The sequence below is a fragment of the Chinchilla lanigera genome, unplaced genomic scaffold, assembly GCF_000276665.1.
Source record: "Chinchilla lanigera isolate Chin_1 unplaced genomic scaffold, ChiLan1.0 scaffold00118, whole genome shotgun sequence".
NCBI lineage: Eukaryota > Metazoa > Chordata > Mammalia > Rodentia > Chinchillidae > Chinchilla > Chinchilla lanigera.
Window position 1 is genome coordinate 4,402,554 of NW_004955519.1, and position 24,425 is coordinate 4,426,978.

Consider the following 24,425-nt stretch of genomic DNA (forward strand, 5'->3'; position numbering starts at 1 on the left):
GTGGCATCCCTTGGGAGCTTTTTAGAAATGCAGAGCTTCAGGCCTCACTGAGCCATACTGAATCAGGACCTGCACTGTCATAAGATTTCCGTGTACACACATGAAAGCTTGAGAAGCACTAGTTTAGAGCAAGAAGTGAGACCGTAGGAAGAAACTGAAAATGTGAACTTGCCCTTAAGAGATCTAGAAATCTCTAGAAATCTTTGGAAAAGCCAGAGGATTGCTTAGGGTACTGATTCTTCCTTCCCTCCCTCCTTCTGGAGAAGCATGAGTAAGGATCGCTGTGGCAGTTGTGACCATGCTAAGTCCTTGTTGGATTGCAGGACAATGACCTTGATTCTCTTAGCCGCTTGTTTGATGAAGGAGATGAGGAAGAATGAAGAAGGTAAAGGTTCCTTTCAGCAAAGGACCAGAGGAGAATGTTGTTGATGGGAGCTGAGCAGGGTCTCTGATGTCTCTCATCTCCTCTTTAAATGTAATCCAGTGACGTGAAAGACAATATGGGCTACAAACTAGCAGGCCAAGAATAACTGTCCCTGGGCTGTAGGTCACAATTCAGCCTGACAAGTGAGGAAGCGATCACCACCACCACCACCCTACCCTGCCTCACCCATCGCCCATTCCTTCCTTCCGAATCCCAGTTGCTGTGATCCTTGCGTGGAGCTGGCCATAGAGAACTGTAGCAGTCCCGACAAAGAGAGTGCCCTTGCATGGGGAGAGGAGAGCTGGGAGTGTTGGTGCTCAGCAAGAAGCCCAAGTGTTATGACTTGCACTGCCAAGAATGGATTCCTGAGCAGCCCTGGCAGGTTGGTGACTGAGAGGAAGGACTGGCATCTTAAGATCACTGCTGTGACCCAGGTTGTGCTCTCTGAGGATTTGTGTCAGCCCGGGTGTGACCTCAGGCAGGCTGCCTAGAGACTGTAGCCTTGTTCCTTACTTCCTATACTCCCAAGGCTGAATTTGGGATTTCTTCTTTTCGAAGTCCTATAAAATACTATTGGATTTTTGCCATTATTCTTTAGGGTCACTCTTTCCTAACCTAAGGTTGTAAGGCCACTGGGCTTGAGGTCTTTTTCCAAAGCACTTGAGATGTATTTGAAGAGGACAAACACCTCTATTTCTCTGCACTGTGGAACCTCTGTGTGGTTGAACATCTACCAGAACTGTGGGCTGGTGCTGTTGCATGGATCTGATGGTGCTGCCTGCCCGTCCCCCAAGTCTTGGTGCAGAAGGTTTCTGAGACAGGAAGGTCTCAGCCTATGGGATACTTCCGGTCACTCCGCATTTACGATTCAATGGAGGGAAATAGTGAACACCAGGCAAGCTTAGTGTAGCTTAGGCTCATGCTGTAAAGTCCCGGAGCTTTTGTAGGTTCTATGCATTTTGTTTTCTGCTATGGACATTATTTCATTTTCAAATCACTGGCAGTTTTCACAAAATGTGGCCTATTATACAGTAACAATTTTGTAGATACTTTTTTGCAGGCTACAATGGGCTGTTTTATATGTGAGTGTCTATTTGATGGTATTTCCTGATTGTTTGCAGTGTTCAATATTTTGTTTGCTGTATTGTCAGTATATGATTAGCGCTTGATTAAGTAACAATGGCCTCCTGTGTCTGTAATACATCCACTGTCTTTACCTTTTGGTCCTGTGTCTGCTCCTCATTTCAGAGTAGGCAGACACATAATGCAGTGCTGAGAAGCAAATCGATCATACTGAATGCTGCTGTGGAGCTTTTTCTTGGGCACAAAGGCTAGTTTTAGGGACATGGTTTGGGTTATTCCAGACCTAATAATTCTCAGTGTTTTAGAAGTAACGATAAGTCTTTATCTCCTTTATGATGTACCTCATGCTTTGCTTTCAGTTACTTAATTTTGTTTTGCAGTCTTCTGCCACCCTTCAAGGTAACTGGGGACTCTCTGAAGTGGCTGGGAAGTAGCTGAAGTTGGCTTCCCTCCTCTCCAGGCTGGGTTCTTTGGGTACCCCCAACACACCCAAGAAAGCCACATCCCAACCTCTTTCCATTTCCATGAAAAGCTGATCAAAAATGGCTTTTGTACTAAATGGACTGCTTTGGCTATCAGAGTGACGTTTCTGTGGGATAAGGCTTTCTCTGAAAATCATGCTTCTCTTTTATCTAGAAACTTCCATGAACAATGCTTAAGGAAAATAACTCTAGTGATAAAATATCTGGTTGGAAGGCAACATAACGGGGTCAGAACAAGCCTTTCCATGTCCTGAAACAACCTACTTTACCTTTATGCGCTGCTCCACAGTAGTAATCAATGGTGATTTCTCTGAGGATTTGACTTAGACCAGGCTTGTGATTCCACCCACTGTGTTTTTGTAAACAAACCTGTACCGAAACCGGCCATGCTCATTTATTTACAGGTGATCTATGGCTGCTGTGTGCTCCAACAGCAGAGTTTAGAAGTTGCCACCTTAAGCCTTACAGAACCCCGAATCTACAAAGTGACATGCCCATCACTTTGGCCACATCCTAACGCTGACAACCAAAGCCCGGGGTGCAGCCATACTGTAGGGGAGGGACCCCCACAGGCGTGAATATAGGAGGTGGAGATCACTAGGGCACACTCCACAGCTGCCTGCCATTTCCCGGCGGAAATGCACCTGGGTCCCCTCAAAGCCCTGGCTTCTCTCCTGAATGCTAATGGCCAGTTCACTTTCCCAAAGCCTGGGAACCTAGCAGGTGTTCCATGTCTCTGTGAGTTTCCTGTCTTGCTCTCTGCTTTGTCCTGCCCCAGGGCCTGGGTCCAAGAAAGCTCTCATTCATAGCACTGAGTGAGAGTGAATTGCCTTTAGCACTCACGACACGTAGGATGGTGAACAATTTCAGTGGCCAAGATCGCGCAGTCTCTGAGTTGCTCAGGAGTCCAACAGGTATTTAAGTCAGCCCAGACTGAGTGTCACTGTGACACTCCCACACCTGCATCTCCCACGCTGTGGTCATGTCAGAGCCTCTTTTGCTCTTCTCTCTCTCACGGTCCCCCTGGCAGAACATGTATGTTTTAAGCAGCTCCCTTTCCTTTTCTTGTCCCTAATTCTGTCTTCCTGTCCTCTGTCTGTGTGGCAGAAGTCCTGGGTCCTGCCCTACCTGTTGCTGTCCTTGGCACTCAGCACAGAGGTGGCCTCCTGCCTTGCCATCCTGACCCAAAGGCTCCTGTCGCCAAGTGTGGAGCACCTACTGGTTCTGCACACACCAAGTTGGCCCCCAGTCCTCCCCAGCCAGGGTGATGTGGCTTCTTTCTTTTGCCACCAACCTTAGTTCTCCAGAGAAGTTCACAGTTTAAGTTCCTAGTGCCTTTGTAAAAATCAAAACAGTCTTTGAAAAGACAAAAACAGACTTGTTTGGGATGTAATTGACATACACATGCTGTATCTATTTAAAGAGTCTTTTGGGCAAATCTTGACATGTGTGAGTACTGGTGGATCCAGAGGAGGGTGATGTGTCATCATGCCCCAAATTTTCCTCAAGCCCCTTTAACTCCCTCCTTCCCAGCCCTCTCCCCAAGCAGCCACTGATTGCTTTCCCCCTACCCCACACTGGGGATTGCACCCAGGACCTTTACACCAAGCTGCACCCCCAGCCCTATTTGAGATGGGGATTCTCAAGTTGCCTAGGCTGAGCTGAAGCTTGAGATCCTCCTGCCTCAGCCTCCCAAAGTGCTGGGATTACATGGGTGCACCACAACACCTCGCTTGATTTGCTCTCTGCCTCCATAAATTTGCCTTTCTTAGAATGGCCCTTAGGCGGATTTGTTCACATACATACTCTCAGCCTTTCTCATGTGCCCATTCCTGTAAAATGTCAAGTGGCTGAGTTTTATCTCCCCTGCTTCTGTTGAAGACGCCCTGCCTCCTTTGAATAAAGCTCTGCAAGGCCCGATCTGCCACCACCTACTCCGCCACCACCTACTGCTGAAGACTTTGCTTTGCACCCACTCAAGCCCAGCCTACACACCAGTGCCAGATTGTCTCTTCCGAGCACATCTGAGATCCTGTCACTTGCCCGCACACCAGCCTTCCCCATCTCCCGCTGCTGGCTCCCCGCAGGTTGGACACCTCCCACCCACGGGTCCTCTCCCCACGGCGCTCCAGTGTCCTTGAGAAACTCAGTGGCACCCTGGCCCCTGCATCACAGAAGTCCCGCTCTCCACCACTGACTGTGGGGTGTCCTGCCCCTATTGCACCCCTTCATGTGCCTGCTTTGTTCTCAGGAAAGTTTCCTGTGTCACTCTTGTGCCCCTGCTCCAAGGATGGGTCCAAAAAGGGAACTCCTGTGGGGCCCTGAACAGTGCTTCACACACACACACACACACACACACACACACACAGCCACAGTTTCACAGCCCCAAATGGAGGGGACCTGACAAGGGGAAGCCAAGTCTTTGCCCCAGACGGTCAGGGAGGCTGCAGTGGCGCTGCCAGAGCAGACACCAGACATCGCATCCTGCTGACCTCCCCAGCCTTAAAACCTGTGTTGTCTGCACTCAAGCCATCACTCTCCACTCCACATCCATCTCCCTGATTCCTTGCTCCCTCACTTTAGCAGGCTGACAGCAAACAAAGCCAGTCCCCACAGGAGGCCAAAGAAGACACTGACGGGGATCTGCTTCTTGGATGTGTTTATTCCCAGGCATAGGATTGTATCTTACTTTATATAATCACCTCTCTCCCACGGCTCATACCTTATTACACATGTCAACGGTTAATCTATTTTAAGACTTCCGCAGTGTGCCACGGAAAGAAAAGTTCCTTATTACATAGATTTTAGGAAAAGCTTTTAAAAGGGTGTGCTGAGAAACGATTCCCTTTATGGCATTAGAAAGAGTCTCAGGATTTTGAGCATTATATAGTTGAACTTTTATGCCTAGGACTGTAAGAAAGTCAAAGGAGAGCTGAGAAGCAACCTATCATTGAAGTGATTTTCCATTTAGCTCTCTGAACCACCCCATCAATTAATTTCACATTTCCTTCCTAAGGGGCTGGACCAGTCGTTCTCAGATTTGGGGTATAGTTAAGTCCTTTTACACTCTTAAAAATAACCAAGGCTCCCACAAACCTTTTACTTGTGGGGGTTATGTATGCAAATATTTTCTACATTGGAAATCTTAACCAAGAAATGTATTTAATAATAAAATACTTTATTAAAATGAAAATAAACACATTATATGTTATCCTAAATAGTACTTAGAAAAGATAACTGCTTTCCAATTGTAAAGAATACTGTAGTGGGAAAAGTAAGTACTCTTATGCAGGTTTTGTGAATCTCTGATACCTGGCTCAATTTTAAACAGCTGAGTTCATGCCTCTGCATTCATTTGGAGGCATTTTGTGGTGTCGCTTTCGCTGAAGTATAAAGACACCTGGAGCTTGTGCAGGTTACCTAGCTGAAGGGAAGAGTGTTTTAGTGGCTTTTTCAAGTATCTGTAGAATTCTTCCTTGATAAGGCACCCAATTCTAGCAAATAGTTGTCTCTTAATGACTACTTACAGTGTGCAATCTGAAATGGATGAACATTTTTACTGTGTTCCATCAAAATCTGTTGCTCTATCTTGCAGTTAACTCTTATACTCAAGGGTGATTTTATGAAATCACACACTGGTTGTTTGGAAAATATCAGCTCTCTACATTGTACAGATCTTTCAAACATTGACACAACTCATTAAATCATATCAAAAAATCTCATTTGTTCACATCACCAACAGTTTTATCAAGGAGTCTCCAACTTTGGGATGGTGTTGTTCTTACAAAGGTGGGTATGATTTCCCCAAATTTATTGGCAACAGATGCTACCAGTTATTTTCTTTGAAACGACAAGGTGCTTGCTTGGCTTGTTTTTGAGAAAATGTCTGCCAAACACCAAAGTCTGAATAACTATAGCTTGTCAGTCATTCTTTCAAGAAAAACATAGTGCCAGGCATGGTGGCTCATGCCTGTAATCCCAGCACTCAGGAGGCTGAAGCAAGAGGATCTCTGCAAGTTCCAGAACAACCTGGGCTATATTCTAAGTTTGAGGGCAACCTGGACTGCATAGTGAGAGCCTGTCTCAAAGAAATCAAAAAAGAAAAAGGTACTAATTTGGCCTGTAACTTGATTACACCAACACTTTACCTAAAGATCGTTGTGACATGCTGGTGTGCAGCTGAAGGGCTGCATGTACCCTTCCTGCCATTTCATAGCACAGATAGTCTAAAGACGCGCCCTGAGAGGGTGTGAGGTAGTAGAAATGAACCCTTTGTATTGCTCTAAGGATGTTTTTAAGCAAAGCTGGCTTTTTCTATTTATGTCTCTTCCTGCCTGTGCATGATGGAAGGAACGTGCCGCTGCTACCACCACTGCCGCCACTGCTGCGTATGCTTTGGTGGCACTGGCCGACTCCTGTGAAGGCATCAGCAGTTTTACTGTGCAAATGCCAATGTAGCAGAAAAAGTAAACATCTTAGCACCATCCTAAAAAGAGTTTTGAGCCACAGAACTCCAAATCTCAGGCTGCCCAGACCATCCTTGGAGGACCCCATGTTCTGCCTTCTAGCTCAGCATGGGGCTGGCAGCCAGTAGGATGGTGTTGTGTCAGCCAGACATGCTCACACAGAAGACTGTGTTTAAAGTCTCCCAGCCATAGTTTTTTATTTATTTGTTTTTGTACTGGAAATTGAACTGAGCCGTATCCCCAGCTGTTTTAAGATAGGCCCTTGCTAAGTTGCCCACACTGGGCTCAAACTTGTAATTCTCCTGCCTCAGCCTCCCAGAGTGCTGCGATTATAGGGCGGCACCACCACGCTCTGGCTCAGCCAGTGCTCTTTCATGAGGCTCTGCAAACTTTTTCTGTAAAGAGCCTGGTGCTAACATTAACTCTGCCTCCGTAACTTGGAACAGTCATAGAAAATATGTAAATGATGCCTGTGGCTGTGTGCCAATAAAACTTTATTTAAGGACACAGAAATTTAAAATTCATATACTTTTCCATGTGTCACAAAATTTTTTGAGCTTTTTGTTTTTCCTTTTTACCATTTAGAAATGTAGTTGCTTTTAGCTTGCAGGCCATACGAAGAGCCAGCTTTGGCCTAGAGGCCAACGATTGCACCTTTCCAAGCACTCCTGGTTCTCCAATTTGTGCATTCGCTGAAAGCACCAGGGGACCTTTAAAACACAACACCCCTAGTTCCTGAATCCTATCCCCAGAAAGTTGAATTCAATTGGCCACATGTTAGGATTGCCACTGCTCTCCAGGTGATCGTAATGTGCAGAAAAAACCAAGAACTTGTGTTCTATAATTTCTTTAAGTAAAATTTGTTCTGAGCATCTCTAAAAATGTTAGAATTTGGCAGTGTCATCAGCTGCCTGGAAGTGGGATTGTACGTTCTAACCTCGGAACGTTTCTTGCCCTCGCCACAGTGCTTTGGTTCCAGGCGTTCTTTGTTCGGGGAAGGTTGTCCCATGTATTGGACGATATTTAGCCTCCCATATGCCAGGAGAAGCATCCTCTTAGCTGTTGTCAGGCTGCCAAATGTCCCCTGGGGGCAAACTTGCCCGTGGTTGAGGACTGAACAATGCACGGGGTTTTCTAAAGCTCTCTTGTGCATGCTCCGTTTGGGACCTCGATACATCTCGGTTGTGGGGGGCTGTCCTGCCCACAGGGGAGTGCTGCACCGTTTCTCCTAGCTGTAACAATCAAAAATAATCCCCCAGCACTGCCAGATGACCCCTGAGGGACACAATCGTCTCCTGTTGAGAAGGCCGCTTAGCCTTCTGGGAACCGGAGAAGCTTCTGTCCGCTGCCGTCCACTTCTGCTGCTCTTGACTACAGTTCTGCCTCCTTCCATTTTCCTGGTACTGGTGGTTTGAAAGTTGCAAAGCTGGGTTCCTCCTCCTCCTCTTTTGAATCTTGTGGCTCATTAGGAATCGGTAAAGGAGCAAGGACGGCCCCGTGTAGAGGGTGAGAGTGTGTGTATGTGACATTCATTCCCTGGAGAAGAATCTGAGCCCTTGTTCCCGCTGGCCCTCCTTCTGAGCAAGCATTAAATGTGCAGCCAAGATCGTGGACAACTTGGGCAAATCACTTGGCCATTATGAACTCACAGCCATAGCAACGGCCATCCGCAAGCCGGAGGACAAAAGGTGTTTTATTCTGTTGTTCTGCACAAAGGGTTCTAGGGATGCTGGAGACAAAATGGCCATTGAGAGTTAGGGGCATTGATGTGTATTTTTTTCTCCCTACTATGTGGTTTATATTTAAACTGTCTTAGGCTAATGCACACTGGAGCTTTTGTGTGAATCAAAACCTAAAAACTCTTTTTAGTTAGAGACCAGCTAAATGGAGGCTTAAGACATTATTAGTCCAACAGAGATTTTGGAATTTAGTGAGAGGTATTGAGAGTTACTAATAAAACATGCTAAGAAGCCCGGTGTTTCTTAATTTCTAATTTTCTTGCTTGCTTTCTTGTTTTCTTTCATGTGACTAGATCACAGTCATTAAAAAAAATCTTTCCTTGCCTCTTCTGATTCCTGTCAATCAACACTAACATTGCTGGTTTGAAGCTTTAGAAACCCAAGTCTGGGGGTTTATAGTAGCAGCCAAGCAAAGCACTGCCCTTCCTTTGCTGGGTAGCATCGGCTTTTCCCAGTATGATGCTCTGCCGAGACCGGCCCCACTGCTGGGTATAAAAACATCAGCTGCACCTGACCTCTTACCCTGGGGACAGCCCAAATCGGAAGTCTACTTCCTTTGTGTTGACACTGCCAGCACCATAGGAGGTGAGGTGTGTATGTATAAGTCTGCTGTTTCGAGTGGCCTTATGACCATTTCTCAGACCCTGCTGATGCTGTGGCATTAAAGCTTTGCGGGGGAGGTTCAGACAGGGTTTTGCTGTGCAGCTCAGGCTGGCCTTGAACTAGTTGTGTAGCCTAGGCTAGCCTGGAACTTGTGGTGATACTGCTGCCTTAACCTCCTGAATACCGGGATCACAAGCATGCACCACCAACACCCAGCTACTAAAGCCTGTTTGATGTGACAAATTCCAAAGCTAACAATACTTGCCTGGCTCTGAAAAAAAGTGTTCCACTAATACTTGTTTCAAGACAGCTGAACAACTGGAAACATGCTGTCTCCTCGCAGCCCCTGGAACATGCCGTTTGATTTGCAAGGAGCTGGAGTGATATGCTCAACCTCCGACCCCCAAGTCCCTATTTCCTTAGGGTGAAAACCCCAAAGCCATTAGATGTGAAAGCAGACTCGGAGTGTGGCACCTGAGCCTGGGCAGATGGGACTGCTGGCTAGAAACCCGCTCTCAGCCTTCCCTGCTGCACCCATCACCAGGGGCTTGGGAAAGCGGAAATGGGGGAAGTCTACACGGCCACACGCCCCCTGCTGACGCCATGCTGCTGCTCCCGGACTACGCTTTCTTTACAAAGCTTTCTTTGCGCTGTGGGCTGATTATGAGGTCCACTCATCTCTTCTCTGCCCCTGCAAGCTCCATTGCTGCCCAGTAAGAGCAGTGGGCGTTGCAAGTTTCGCTCTCCAGAGCTGCAGCCCTGTGCAGCCTGCACGTCATGTCAGCGAGAGTGATTGATCTTTGCCAACCCTGAGCTCTTCCCTGCTTCATAGGCTTAGTGGCATCCTGGGACCCTGAGGGTAAAATCGAGAATCGCCAAGGCAGCCCACAAGCCCGCACCAGCTCTCTAGTTCCTACAGGGCCCTCCTGCCTCCCCGACTCCAATCCACTCTCTGCCTTCTCTCCCTGGACATTCTGGCTTCTGTCACCGTTCCGGTGGCCTGCGAATGTACCCTGCTCTGTCCCATGGGGAGCTTTGGGTAGTGTTCCTCCTGCTTCCTGGCTCACCTGGCCTTCCTATCCTGTCCACTCTTTACCCAGTGAACTCAGAGGCAACCTTGAGAGCTGAGCTCCAAAACTTCATTCCCTGGTCATCCCCAGAAAGCAAAGTCAATCTCCCATTGTGTGCGCTTCTGATGTTAAAGCAGTGTGGTTCTCGTGCACCCTCACCCCCAGTGACTGTCGGCTCCAACGGAGTGTAGAGCACAGCTGTCAGTGTGAAGCTTGGGTCGTCGAAGACCCTTGCAACAGTGCTTAGTCCTGGAAAAACAAGGAGAGACTAACCAGTGCCCCCCGCCTCCTGTCGACTTTCTGCCTCACTGGAGTTTAAGTGAAACAAGCTCTAAGAGGCTCCTACCCAGCCAGGTGTCGTGATGTACCCTGGGAGGCTGAGGCAGCAGAATCTTAAGTTTGAGCCCAGCCTGGGCAACTTAATGCGACCTTGTCTCAAAATAAAACATTTTTAAAAGGGCTGGAGATGTAGCTCAGTGTGAGGGGTCTAGGTTTTTAATCCCCCATACAGAGAGACACAGAGAGACAGACAGACCTTGAAGATCACTGGTTCGTATATTCTGTCCAGGTTTCTGACTGTTTCTGACAGGAAGTGGTTTCAGTCCCTGCTCCTCTATCTTGGCCTGAAGTGAGGAACCATTCTTGGAGTCAGATTTTCATGGTAGTAGAATTTGGCTGTTTGCAAAAGCCAGCAGATGGAACTGAACAAGTAAAGAAGCTTGCATGATTCTTTAGGACAGTTACTTCCAAAGCTGAATTGCCCAAAAGACTTGTCAAAAGCTGACACTTAGAGGTTCTGATTTAGCTGTCCTGGGGGAGGCAGGGCCTGAGAATTTGCACTTTGATGTGTTCCTAGATGATGATAATGCTGGCCCCCAAACCATACTCTGAATACCAACCAGCACTTTTAGGTATAGATTTTCAAGCTTTTCATTCACCTGCTCATTCTGGGGCTTGAACTCAGCGTCTTTGCTCTAAGCTACATCCCTAGACCTTTTTATTCTATATTTTGAAATATGGTTTTGCTAAGTTGTCCAGTCGGTGCTCCAATTTGTGATCCTCCTGCGTCAGCCTCCCAGAGTGCTGAGATTACTGGCATTGCAAACTTTTTCTATAAAGAATTAGTAGAATTAGGAGCCACAGTTCCTCCTGTCACAAGTTAAATCATCTGCTGGATGACACCAGGCCATGGTGTCTGCCGGGAGACTGATTCACTGATGTGATCACCCAGCTTCTTGAATCCCTGTGTCTTCGCTTTTAGGGAATCAGCTCCCCAGCATGGAGTGTAAGGAGTCCTGAAGAGTCATAAATTGGAGGGACACTTCAGCCTTGATCTAGTGTTGAGTTTGAGACTGGACAGCATCATTCTTCTAAGCCAGCCTGTCTTTTTGAGCCTGAGAGCAGCTGTGGAGTCCGCTTTGAAAGAGGCAGAAGGCTCTGACTCTTTGGATGAAATACAGTTTTGAAGCAGCACCCGTGGTTCGGGGAGGATGAGGTCTATTGTTAAAGAGTGCATGTGCGGCTACACCACAACACCTAATCCTAGCTCCAAATGATGAGAATGGATGTGGGTTTGTTGAAAGTATCCAGAAGTTCATGGGCATTTTTATCAGGTTATAGATCAGTGTCACCGTGTCTGTCACTTAAGGCTTCTGCATACTATGCTATCCTAAGGGGTCCCTGCCCTCTCTCTTGTATGAATTCCATCCCCTTCTCCCCTCTTTTTGGGCCCTCTGGCTGTCTGGATCTCACTGTGCCCTACTGTAATGTGTGTTTCTTGTCCACAGCAGTATTAGACCAACCCTGAAGGCCAAGAAGGACTCTGACTTCCGATGAGGATCCCCAGTGTAAAGTCAGTACTTGTCCCTCACCCAGTAGTTCTTTGAAAATACTGAATTAATGAAAGCCAAAGCACAACTCAGAGCTCAATTTATATTACAAGAGAATTGACTATATAGCAATTCAAAATATGTTTTCTACCAGGCATGGTGGTGCACACCTGTAATCCTGGCACTCTGGGAGGCCGAGGCAGGAGGATTACAAGTTGGAACCCAGCCAGGACAACTTAGCAAGACTCTGTCTCAAAAAATTAAAAGGTGTGGTGATACACCACAGTGTGAAGGCCCTAAGTTGAATCTCCAGTACTATGTGAAAAAAACAGTCTTCCAAAGTAGTGTTCTGAGATGATAAAATATTATCTACATTGTCCATGGGGTGGCCACTATACGTGACAGCCACACGTGTGAAATATGGCTGGATAACTGAGAAGCGGAGTTTTTCATTTCAGGTGTAAAGAAGTTGGATATAACTAGCCACATCTGCTAGCGGCTGCCTCTTTGCACAGCACCGTCCTGAGGTCACACATGCCTGTCCCACAAGGACAGACATAGCTGCACTAGCCAGGAGAGCAGGCCTCGTGCTGTACTTAGCGCTGTGATAGAGGCTGCACATGGGGAAGGTTGTGAATGACACAACACACACTGGGCTGTCCCCTCTGTGCATAGGGGACACATCAAGGCCAAAGATGTTGGTTGTTCTTGATGAAAGAGTCTGGAGAGAAACTGGCTGTCATTGCAGTCCTTTCATCCCAGTCTCCGAAAAATAAGGCGACAAAACAAGCTTGAGCTCCTACATCCCTGGTCCCCAGTGTCAAGTGTCTACATCTCTTCAGGGGACTGACTTGCTGGTGAACTTGAACTACATTGTACACTGACTCCCATTTTATGAGGTTTCATAAAGTGGCTTGAGAGCTGTTGGTCTGCCTGAAAACAGCCGATCACCTTTTGAAATGGAAGAGAGTACAGGCTAAGAATTAAGATGCGTTATGTACACGGACCAGCTCACCACAACGAATGTGATCATTATGTACCACAGACACACACTAATAAAAATAAAAACTAAGAAAAAGAAGTGCAGGCTTCTTATGAAGTCCTGACACTTTATTTTCCAATAAACTAAAGTAGGATCTGGTAGAGGGGGTGGTGGGCATGTTTCGTGGTCAGTTTAAGCAAGTGCTGTTGATCCGCGTGGAGAAGCTTGTCTCTGGTGTGTTAGGCTGGGTTTTCATTCCCTGAATACTCTGAAGACCATTTGGGGGAAAGAAACTGATCTGGCTTAATGTGCTGGCCCTGATGTAATGAATTGCTCTTGATTGCTATTAAACGTTCTAATGCATTTAAACTTCAATTTCCCCGACAAGCCATTTACTTACGGGTCTGGAGAATGTGAACAGGGACGGGAGGTTGGGAAGATACTGACATTATCGTGAGGCCAGCACTGCCGTACTGAAAGGGAAATATCTCCCAAGTGAAAATGTCACCTAGCTCTGCCCACCAGAGAGGCCTTTGTGGAACTCTCAAGTAGAACGCTTATCTTAGGAATGAGTAAGAGTCCCGTCTTTGCAAAATGAAGAGTGAAGTGTGGTTCTGTCTCCTTCATTTCACTTCATGGATGCTCATTTTGTCTTTTTTTTTTCTTTTTCTTTGGTTCCTTCTCCCCCTCCAAGTACTTAAATATCACCCACCAGATCTGGGCTCTGACCCTGCACATGTGTGTCGGGGAAGGGGACAGATGGAAGCCAGGGTGGGGTGGGATGGAGGGAGGAGGAGGAGGAGGAGGAGGAGAGCAGGGCTGAATGGATTGCTTTGCTGTCTGAGCTGGGGGGAGCGTTTTCCTTCCGCAGTGGAGGTAATGCTGCTACCAATGAGAACGAAATGAGTGAGCCCACCTGAGTGGATCTTGGTGACTTTGTACTTCACTGAACTAGGGACCCAAGTATCTATTACCTTTCCAAAATGACCGCATTGATATTTTTACAAACCCAGTGACAATATAATGACTGTACCAGATTCTGCCACTGTTCCGAGAGGTCAGGGGCTTGGGAAAAGCCATGGCTGCTACAGCAGTGGATGTCCTTGTGAGCCCAGAAGGCTGGGTGTGGAGGAAGCCTAGAGTCACTTTTCTTCCCAGAGCTGCAGTTCCCCTGCTATTCTCCTTGGCTTTGTTAGCAGAATGTCACTTGGGCATTATCACTTGGACGGGGTCCCTTCACCCCTGTCAGTCAGGAAGCTCTAGAATTGTGACGGACTCCATAACTGTTTGTCACTCGCTACCCTTCCAGCAAATTCCCTCCTGGAGCCCCCCAGTCCTCATGTCCCCATAGGATGCGCGGCCGTGGGAAGTACCCTGGGAGTGGGGACATTGAGGTATCAGCCACAGAGCCTGAGGGAGCAGATAAAAGCAGAGCCTTCACGCTCATCAGCGGTGTTCCGGAGGCCACAGGCACCCCACCCATCATGGCTGCCTTTTCTCTCCTTTGGGTCCAGGCTGCTTTGAATGCTGCATCAAGTGTCTGGGAGGAGTCCCCTACGCCTCTCTGGTGGCCACCATCCTGTGCTTCTCTGGAGTCGCCTTGTTCTGTGGTTGTGGGCATGTGGCTCTGGCGGGCACTGTGGCAATTCTTGAGCAACACTTCTCCACCAACACCAGTGACCACGCCTTGCTGAGTGAAGTGTAAGTATCTGTTGTTCCCCCCCCCCACTTTTTTTGTCTTTTTGAGACAGGTTCTCACTATGCAGTTCAGGCTGGCCTTGAGCTCACTTTGTAGCCCAGGCTGGTCTGGAACTCACAAGGATCCTCCTGCCTCAGCCTCCCCTAGTGCTGGGATTGTAGGCATGCGCCACCACACTCAGCCTCTGTTGCCCTTTAAAAGTGTGTATGAAACAGGGCAGACTGATGCCTGCCTATAATCTTAGCACTCGGGGAGGCTGAGGCAGGAAGATAACAAAATCAAGCCCAGCCTGGGCAATTTAGTGACTTAGCAAGACCTTGTCTCAAACAAAAATATTTATAAAGGGCTGGGATATAGCTCAGTGCAGTAGGCCCTGGGTTCAATGTCTAGTGCAAAAAGATTTCAAATACAAAAATGATATGCATGAGATGCAACCACCCAGCAACATTTTCCTTAAGACAACCATGTACTCTCCTGGAAGACAACTGATGTTTTTAATTAAAACTCACTTTGTGCAGATAGAAAAACGTCCATGAGGGAAGGAAACAGAAATGGCCAGGCATGTGGTGGCGTTTAGGCCCCAGGTGCACACACAGGGTGCTTCACACAGTAGGGGCAGATCTGGAGACATATGACAAAGCGACAGATTGACGTTGCCGATTGTTCCAGTTTTGTCATAGGAAGTGACCATCCCTAGAGTGATAGGAGCCCCACTGAGGGCTAACCCCAAGTCTGTGTCTTCAAGAACAGTATTTAAGAGAAATTCTTCTGGCAGAACAATCCCAGAGCATTGTCTAATGCAGAAAAGAGGAAGTTCTGGGGTTTAGCCCCAAATCTCTGCCTTCCCATTCTGGAACAATTCTCAGTAGCTCCCAAGCACAACCTAATGCGGCAAGCTCTGCAGCAATATACTTACTTCCATGGGACATCTTCCCTTTTCTCCTGTCCTTTAGCATTTTCATTTTCTTTCCTTTAATCCCCAACCTTCAGAACATTTATGTGTTTTGGGATAGTAAAAGGTTTTTCCATCACAGTGAAAAAGGCAAGAATGAATTTGTATGCAATAATCATGAAATCTCGTTGGACGAGTCCTTAGGGAATTGTTTTCTACTCTGTTGCTGAATGACATCCAAAGACATAAAGAGGAACCCAGGAGGTTCTAAGGAAGGGATCAAGCCGGAAAGGGGGCTCATGTGCAACTCCGAGTGAAAAAGGATTGTTTACTGAGGCAGAACCTGGGAAAGATGTACTGATTTCATCTCATAGTGATCTCATTCCAAACGGAGCTCAAATTTCTGAGGTTTAAAAATGCCCAGGCCTCATCCCAGACCAATGAAGTCATAATCTCTGGGCATGAGATCCAGGTGCCAGCATTTTCTAAACAACCTCAGGTGGTTCCGATGGGGAGCCAAAAGTCCCTTCCTGTCACCTCAGTCTGCATCCACTGTCATAGGAGAAACTTGTGAATTAACTTTCTGTAACTTAAACCCACTTGATATACTAATGCTTAGGTATAGGGATCTCAAGGCCAAAGCCATCTGCCCATGTGACTCCTTAAAGAGGCCCCGAGTGCATGCCTAGCTGATCAGAGTGACATGAGCCACCAGGCCTGGCCTGGAAGCCTTTGGATATGGCAGAAACAAGCTGTCCCTTGAACCATAGTTCCGATGCTGGCTCTGTCGCTGAGCATCCGAGGGTAAGGAACTTTAACTCCTTGGTACCTCTGTTCTGTACAGAGTGAGGATTCCGCCCCGCACTGCACAGGACCCTGAGGTGAGTTCACATTTGAGGATCTCTCCTTGTGTGCACAGGATACAGCTGATGCAGTATGTCATCTACGGAATTGCGTCCTTTTTCTTCCTCTACGGCATCATTCTGCTGGCGGAAGGCTTTTACACCACTAGCGCGGTGAAGGAACTGCACGGGGAGTTCAAAACCACTGCCTGCGGCCGGTGCATCAGCGGGATGGTGAGTGGGAGCCCGACCTGCGCCCGAGCTGTGCCTGCGCACAGTCCCTGACACAAATATTGGTCTTACCCGTGTGTAGTTAGCAACATGGAATCCTCCACCATGGTATTTCTGATAAATTAAAACTTATGGCTGGGACTATCACATCAGATGTTCCCCTTAGCAACATGCAGATAATAACAGTCTTCAAACGTAAAGTTCTCATTAGAGGAGATAGCTTTCCTACCTTCTCGCTGTTGCCCTTCATTCTTCTCTGAATGTTAGTGGCCATGAGGACATGCATGTCCTAGGTGAACGGTCCCAACCCTGTATGCATTTACCAGCACATACCACACCAAGCACGAGGTGGACGTTGCTAGTCCCCACAGGTGCAGGAATTAAATTGGGCTCTTCTTCCTGGAGCTTCCAGTCTAAGACAGGGACAGCAAACAGTGGCCTATGGGTCACATTCAGCCTCCTGTCTCTTTTTATGTAGCTTAAGGCCTGAGGGTAAATCTTATGTCTTTATATAATTGGGAAAAGCCAAGTGAATATTTCACCTCTTGTGGAAATTGCACAGTTCAAATTGACAAAGCCCTGTCGATCCATTTGCATCTGATCTCCAGAGGACCACAGATCTTACAAATAGCTAGGTAGCTAGCCAGGTGGCACATGCCTGCAATCCCAGCACTGGGGAAGCTGAGGCAGGAAGATTGCAAATTCAAGCCCAGCCTGAACAATTTATTAACTGAGTGAGACCCTGTTTCAACATAAAAAGTGAAATAAGGACCAAGGATGGAGCTCAGTGTAAAGGCCCTGGGTTCAGTCCCCAGTAGAAAAAAGGAAAAATAGATGCTGCATCATGCAAGAAAAACCAGCAGTGGGTTGAGGCTAGGAGGGAAAGAAGCATGTGTAAGGACTGATTTGGGCCATGCGGAATTTGTGGGTTCTTTTAAAGACATACTATTAGTGTGTATTTTGAGTTTGAATTGATAATGGCATATTCATGTCAGAACACCGCACAAGCAGCTGGCCACGTTAGTGTGGCTTTTGAAAAGATGGTCAGCTATAAAAAAAACATTTTGGGAGTCGAGGGAGGCTCACACTGAGGAGGAAGTGCTAGCCTTGCTGTGGTCTTCTGTGGAGGAATATGAGGAAGACTTCACCGCGGGGCCCAGGCTCCCTGGGGTCCCACAGTGAGTGCCGCTGTCAGTGAGGACAGGATGCGGCTCTCTTGAAGCTCTAGGCAGATCCTCCAGAAGGGGTCCTCCCACTGGCTGCGGTGGAACCCTGCCTCTGTGACCCCATAGTCATGAGGATGAGGGCCTAAGGGTGTATGAGCCCTGCAACAGGACAGTGCCGTAAGCTTCTCAAGGTAAACACGAGGATGCCATGGGCAGGTGTGGCCCTAGTCCTAGGAGGGACCCTCAGGGCCTGGCAAAACCATGCTGACAGGAGCTGCCCAGCTGTCAGCCCTCAGATTCTGCTGCATTGCTGTGTCCTTGGCTAAAGGGCAGCAGGGCCACATAGCGGGAGGGCACTGGGAGGGCTTTGCGCCTGGACTGAGCAATGGAATTGGCTTCATGTGACATCTGGGGAAGAGGAACTGGCATGAGCAGGGCAGGAGCTTGGAAAAGCAGGGGGCTCCAGGGCCACTTGAGTGAGCAGGCTGACAGGAAGGGTCTGGCGAAGGAGGAAGGAAAGTGCCCCGCTTGGGAGGAGGGGCAGGGTTCAGATGAGGCAAGGCCTCGAGTGCCAGGCTAAGAGTGAAACTGAGAGACAGGTTGGGGAGTGACTTGGTGCACAGCAAGAGTAGATCTCCAGGCCCCAAGTGGGGTGCCGGACAGGGCAAGGCGCAAGCGGGTGATTTCAGGTCAGGGGGAGGGCGGAGGGCAGGGGACAGATTCAAAGACTGAGGGGAAAGTGGGCTCGGGGGACAGCCAGGGGACTGAGCATGAGAGGATGCGATGAGTGCCACGTCTCCGGCTTGGACAACGTGCCGAGGGGGCTGCACGCCATAAGGGCTCCATGTGATACATTGGGGATTAACATGCGTCACATGGAGGCTGAGGCTGAGGTGGCCCATGTAAAAGCAGTGAACAAGAGAAGGTTTGAGGAAGGAGAGTCCTGGGGCCCAGCACCGTCCACTGGACAGGCCAAGGAGAAGGAGCCCTGAGGGAAACTGAGGAAGGTCAACCAGTGAAGCAGTAAGGTCTCGGAGCATGAGGAAAGAGTGGTGCCAAGGAGATGCTCCTAAGGGGTCTAGATCACTGGGTGTAACCTCAGGGCCTGTGTGTCGTCCCTCCTCACAGTCATGCAAGGCCTGTGGCAAGTGGCACTTGGGGCTGAGATGTCCTCCCAAGGGTCTGTGGAAAGGCCCAGACTGCCCGCCATGCCATCCTGATCCTCACGTAGCTCCCTAGGCCTCCGCTGTCTTGCAGTACTTGGCCATGGGCTCCTGCTCTTCTGTACCACTGGCTTCCAAGGCGGCCTGGCTGAATCCTCAGCCCCCCGGCACCAGTAAGACAAGGCTAAGAATGTCACAGTCTCCCTGAGGGCAGTGGGGCTGTGACCCTCCTCCTGTTAGGAGCCACAGTCCTGCTCTTGCCTGGCCCCTGTTGCTCCTTGGCAGCAGCAGGTGTGAGCCAACTCCAGTCTCTGTGCTCCACATCAGAAGGCCCTTTCAGGAGAAATGGCGCCCAAAGGGGCAGTCCCCCAGAACCGCAGCTGCCACCCTGAAGTCCGTCTAGAATGGCACCACTTGTGGAACTTCAGAATTGATGGGTCAGACCTAGGCTCCCTGGCAGGCCTGTTCAGGCCGGCTCTTTGCTGCCTCCCTGTTCAGTGTGCATAGATTCCTGAACAAGAACAGTTCTTGAAGGACAAGTAATAGTCCCCATGGGGAGTGTCACTTCCTTGCATTTCAAAGGTGTTCCTACAGAGACAAAACCCGCCCCTCAGATGCTCAGCCATTTAGTTCCTTGTTGATTTGACCCTTGTGGGTCCCAAATAGGATTCTCCTTGCCCATGGGCATTTTAGGGTTAGGTTCGCAGGACAATGAAAGGAGGGGCAGGGCTGATGGTGCCGCGCCTTGCTCTCCCCAGCCCCTGGGGGTGGGGGGGTCATACCCAGGAGGTCGCTGAGGAGGCAGCTTTCAATACTGGTGGCTGCTGGGACAGGAAAAGCCCCCAGTGGGGCCCTCTCTGCTGGGCACTGGCCTTCCTTCTAGAGCACTGACCACCCGGAAGGGAAGGCTCACTGAGGCCAAGACTCAGCAGCCCCCTTTCAAGGCCTTGTGATATTAGAAAGACTCAAAAGGTCTTTTGTTTGCTTGTTTTGATGGGGAAATAAAAAGCCACCCTACTCTGGAGCAGCCAGATCATAAGCATTGGAGAGGAAAGGGGGATAGTGACCACTGAAATCTGCTTTGAATATTTGTAGAAATGCAAATACTTCCAACCCCATAAATGGCCTTGAAAGAAAAGGAAACACTGCCTTGCTTCTGCAGTTTCCCAGGGTGACTCAAAGGAGGCAGCCTATCCTAGCCCTGCCCGCCTCAGGTCTCCACCATTACCCTGAAGAACGAACAGCCAGGTAGGAGGACTCCAGGCCTGCCCACACCCTGTGGGTGCACATGCTGAGAACAGAAATACCGTACTTTTGAGGCAGCCTTTCAAAGCTCGGAAAATTGGTAGTAGGGACCGGTTATGAAGAAAGCCAAGCGGTAGGATTACTTTCTTCCCCACTATCACTCATGGCAACATGTGGGCAATGGCCAGGGACCTGTCCCTAAGCCACTGCTTGCTTGTGGGGTGCCGTGAATCTTAGAGACAAAAGAAAATTCGAGGAAAGTGAGCACCATATCAGGTTCGCTGGGCATTTTGCTTGTGTTCTGGACTGTTTGAACATTTGATAAAGGTTCAGGCATCTAATGCTTTAGAAATTTCACAGACCAGGAAACTAGCACGATTGCTTTGGAGACAAAGCTTCCCATAGCAGTAGCTGTCTTTCTATACCCATGTGGATAAAGGTAAGTTTTGAGATTTTAATGGGGTGCTCTGACTCAGGAGCCTGTGAAAGCATCCTGAGCCTGTCCCCTGTTAAATAGAATGTGCAGTTTGGGGAACTGATGTTTAGACAGAGCACCTCCTGGGAGGCTCTGCCACTAATGAGCCCTGTGACCTTGGGTAGGTAAAGTCACCTCTTGGGGTCTCATGTCTTTGATGGTTATCAAGAGGGACCTGAAAGCTCCCTGTGTCTGCTTCTGGGACTACGATTCTAGAATCCTCTATGAGGAGCACTGCCAGCTCGCACTTTCCCTGCTCCCCTACTCTGTGCTGGCCTTTCCTTTTCACTGTCACAGCAGGGCGGGGTCCCCGGAATGCATCCTGTATCCCACAGGTTCAGGACTGGGCCCGGAAATGCATAGTCCTTCCTCTGGGAGATGACCTGCCCGGCTCCGTGATGATTGTTTCTCCTTCCTCTTGTGTTTGGCCTAGTTCGTCTTCCTCACCTATGTGCTTGGCGTGGCCTGGCTGGGTGTGTTTGGTTTCTCGGCAGTGCCTGTGTTCATGTTCTACAACATATGGTCAACTTGCGAAGTCATCAAGTCACCGCAGACGAACGGCACCGCGGGCGTGGAGCAGATCTGCGTGGACGTGCGGCAATATGGTACTTTCTCTTCTGCCCCTGCCCACTGATTCTTTACACTCTGTGCACGTGCCTGGCCCTTGGTTATTATAGGGGCATCTTTTTAATGACCTGGACTTGTCTCACTTATCCTGCTGAGTACTTTATGCTCTTTCCCTCAATATGCTCAGTTTTCTGGGTGGAAGCATCACTCAGGCTTTTACTTGCTCGTGGGTATCCTACAAGATTTTTTAATACTGTTTTCAAGTTAGGTGTGTAGTTAAAGAAGCTTCTTATAATGCAGAACTACTTTATAATGCAATTCAATTGAAAAGACTTCTGGACATCCACTCTAAAAAGATTATTTTTTTTCTTTAGTTTCTTTGCTGTATAACTGACTTTTCATATAAGATTGCACACATTATACAGTCCAACTAATTTTTACACATCTGAGTCTTTAAATCAAGCTTTTAAATGACCAACTGTTTAAACTTCATCCCTACTGAAAAATGCAACACACAAAATCTGCATATACTTCAGAGTGCTCAGGATGAAGTCTGGGAAATCTGCCGTTAGTTGTTGGAAACCACTTCAAATGGTTTCTCTCGTGAATGGGCTCGTCACAATAGGGGACTAAGGTTGGTTCCTTGTGACAAGCCACACAAGGGGCCACTGGTTCTTACTGTCAATTAACTTGGGACTCAACTTCCCTGCTGAGTGAGAGAAGACAGCATCCTAAGGAAGGAGTCTAATTATTGCTTCCAGCCAGGGCGGTAAGAAATCTGCTCTTGGCAGAAAGAGCTAGGGAGGAAAAGGGCTTTGCATTGGAATCAAGGAGGAAATAAGTGTCCTTCCTGAGCTTTTCTGGAGAGGGATGACTGTTTCAGCCTTGCTGCTTCTTTTTCTGTGGCTTATTCTCAGCATCTTACCTTACAACATAATCAGAAGCTTGCCAAAAGCTGCCCAGTAGACTCATCTCTTCTCACAAAGACCTGGGCTCACCTACTCTGTTCTTCATGATGGATTTAAAAAGAGCCTGAACTTGGTTTTCAAACTATGTGTTGAAGAATATTTAAAAGTATATCATTTCCTTTAAAATAGTATATCATTTTCTTAAAAATAACTATTTTTGTCACAAATTTTATTAATAATCAACTTTTTAAATATCTGAATTTGCCTAAGCGGTTATTCTTCAAAGGAGTGGTTTCACTGACAAATTCCCAGTCTTCTCGGGCATATTTACTTGTGACCTGGGGCAGGCATGGAGGTGATAAGGTTATGGGCCGCTTTTGTTTTTGTTTTTGAAGTATAGCTTCCTTCCCTGCTGGAGAAGTGTGAATTGGGCTGTACTGAATATATATTTCCAATTTGATCTTCAAGCCAAAAGTGTTTCCGGCCTAGACATACAAAATAGAAATCCAGGATTTATCAGATTTCGACACACATAAGTTGCTCTGTCAAACTGCCACGAAAGTGTGTGTTGTGTAGCGTCAGTTTCAGAATTTAACCTGTGCTGGGCCTATGCCAAACAGCGTGAGCAGCCCAGCCACAGACCCCGGCTCACGAGGAAACGTACCTGACCACAGGGTGAAGGCGCTCTATGGGGAGGCAGCCTGCAGTAGTTTAGCAATACTGCACAAAGTAATTCACTCTACGCAAAATCTAGCATTGAAAATCAATTTTTAAAAATATCAACTCAGCTGAAAAAAAGCACAATTTCTAGGGGAAAATACCAAGCTGTTTAAATCTCTCGTAGAAAAGTGGACTTTGTTCTTGCCCAAAATGCCAGTTCTGCAGATGGCGGATAACTCAGTTGTTGATGGGTAACACAGCCTACAGTTATGCTGTCATTGACATCCAAAGTGGTGCAGTCTATAGCTGGGCATGGTGGCACACAGTTGTAACCCCAGCACTTGGGTGGCTGAGGCAGGAGGATCGCAGTGAATCTGGGGCTAGCCTGGGTCACACAGTGGGGAAGTAAACTACTTAGTCCCTGTTTAAAAAAAAAGTGGTGAGGTCTGTTAAGAACATGATTTTGGCACAGTATTACATGCCTGTAATCCTAGAACTCTGGGAGGCTGAGGCAGAAGGATCCCAAATTTCAGCCCAGGTCAGTCAACTTAGTGACTTGGTACGACTCTCTTTCAAAATTTTTTTTGAAAAGGGTGGGAATATAGCTTGGTGCAAAGGCCCTGGGTTCCATCCTCAATATTGCCAAAATAAATTGATTGATTAGATTAGATTAGATTAGATTAGATAGGCTGTGAATAAAGCTCACTGATAGAGCACATGCTTAGTGTGCTGGAGTCAGCGGGGTTCGATCCCCAGCACCCCCACATAAAGACAAAAACGCAAACAGTGAGGCCTTGTGGTTTACACTAATCTCCTACTGGGATTCACTCTGCAGGTATCATCCCTTGGAATGCTTTCCCAGGAAAAATCTGTGGCTCTGCCCTGGAGAACATCTGCAACACCAATGAGGTAACCCTGTCACAGCTCAGAGGGTGCACACATGCTGCCTCCACACGTCAGGCTGAGAAAGAGCGCTCTCCTGGCTGGCAAGAGCAACAGAGATGGCCAGAATGCGCTGAACGAAAGCTCTTTCATGCAGACATAACACACATTAATTGCACAAATCCGTGGGGTTCACTGTTACATTTCCATATGTTTATGCCCACTCCTGTGAAGTCTATGTAAGCATCACTATTCAGTCATTTTTGACCTACAAAAAGTGTCATTTTATATCAGTGAGGATCTTAAGGACTGGTGCGATTTTCCTTTGGGCAGTAATTTAATGTCAGACCTACAAATCTGAGCATTGATCCTTCTATTTCTGCTTCAGAAAGCTTTTCCAAGTAGAACACGTATCACAGAAAAATTTAAGTTAATTTTTATTGAAAAGATACCCCTGGACTTGTGCATATATCAGTTTTTAATAAGAGGTCACAGTTAATTATTTATTATTTTAAGAATGACTTGCCCTTATTTCTACTTCTCATTCATCCTTAATTAGCAATATATTGTAACACCTTGATTTAAGCTGTCTCAACCCTACAATATTCTTCAGCTATGTGCTTCTGTGTATAAAGTAAATGTCCTAATGCACTGGTGGGAACCGCATAACTCAGACAATCCCAACGATGTGCTGCCCGAAAGCAATGGCTTACGGAACCGCTGAGCCCTCCTGCTGTGGCTTGTCAGGCCGTGCATCCACAACACAGACTGGCACGCGCCATGCTGTACGTCGCAGTCATCCAGGCCCAGTACACTACACGATGGCCAAGGCTGGGCCCCTTTGTTCAAATGTCATTGGTCTGGAGTGTACTCTTGGCATCACAATGTTTCTAAAGCTCCCCAAGTGATCCAGCGTGCAGCCTGAGCTTGCAGAGCACAGCTGCGAGGAAGGCTGTGGCCGCACTCCGGAACACACGTAGGCCATTTGCTTCCCCTCCAAATGCTTACGCTGGTGCC

General features: G+C 47.8%; 1 protein-coding gene across 6 annotated transcripts in view; it reads left to right on the top strand.

The window, feature by feature from the left end:
* Gpm6b (glycoprotein M6B) overlaps positions 1 to 24,425 on the top strand; it is a 144,986-nt gene that overhangs the window by 115,351 nt on the left and 5,210 nt on the right. For all 6 annotated transcript variants that reach the window (XM_005409194.2, XM_013506990.1, XM_013506991.1 and 3 more), the window contains 4 exons: positions 14,193 to 14,379; positions 16,189 to 16,345; positions 20,825 to 20,996; positions 23,362 to 23,435. In XM_005409194.2, the coding sequence (XP_005409251.1) occupies positions 14,193 to 14,379; positions 16,189 to 16,345; positions 20,825 to 20,996; positions 23,362 to 23,435 (590 nt within the window). The remainder of the gene's footprint in view (positions 1 to 14,192; positions 14,380 to 16,188; positions 16,346 to 20,824; positions 20,997 to 23,361; positions 23,436 to 24,425) is intronic.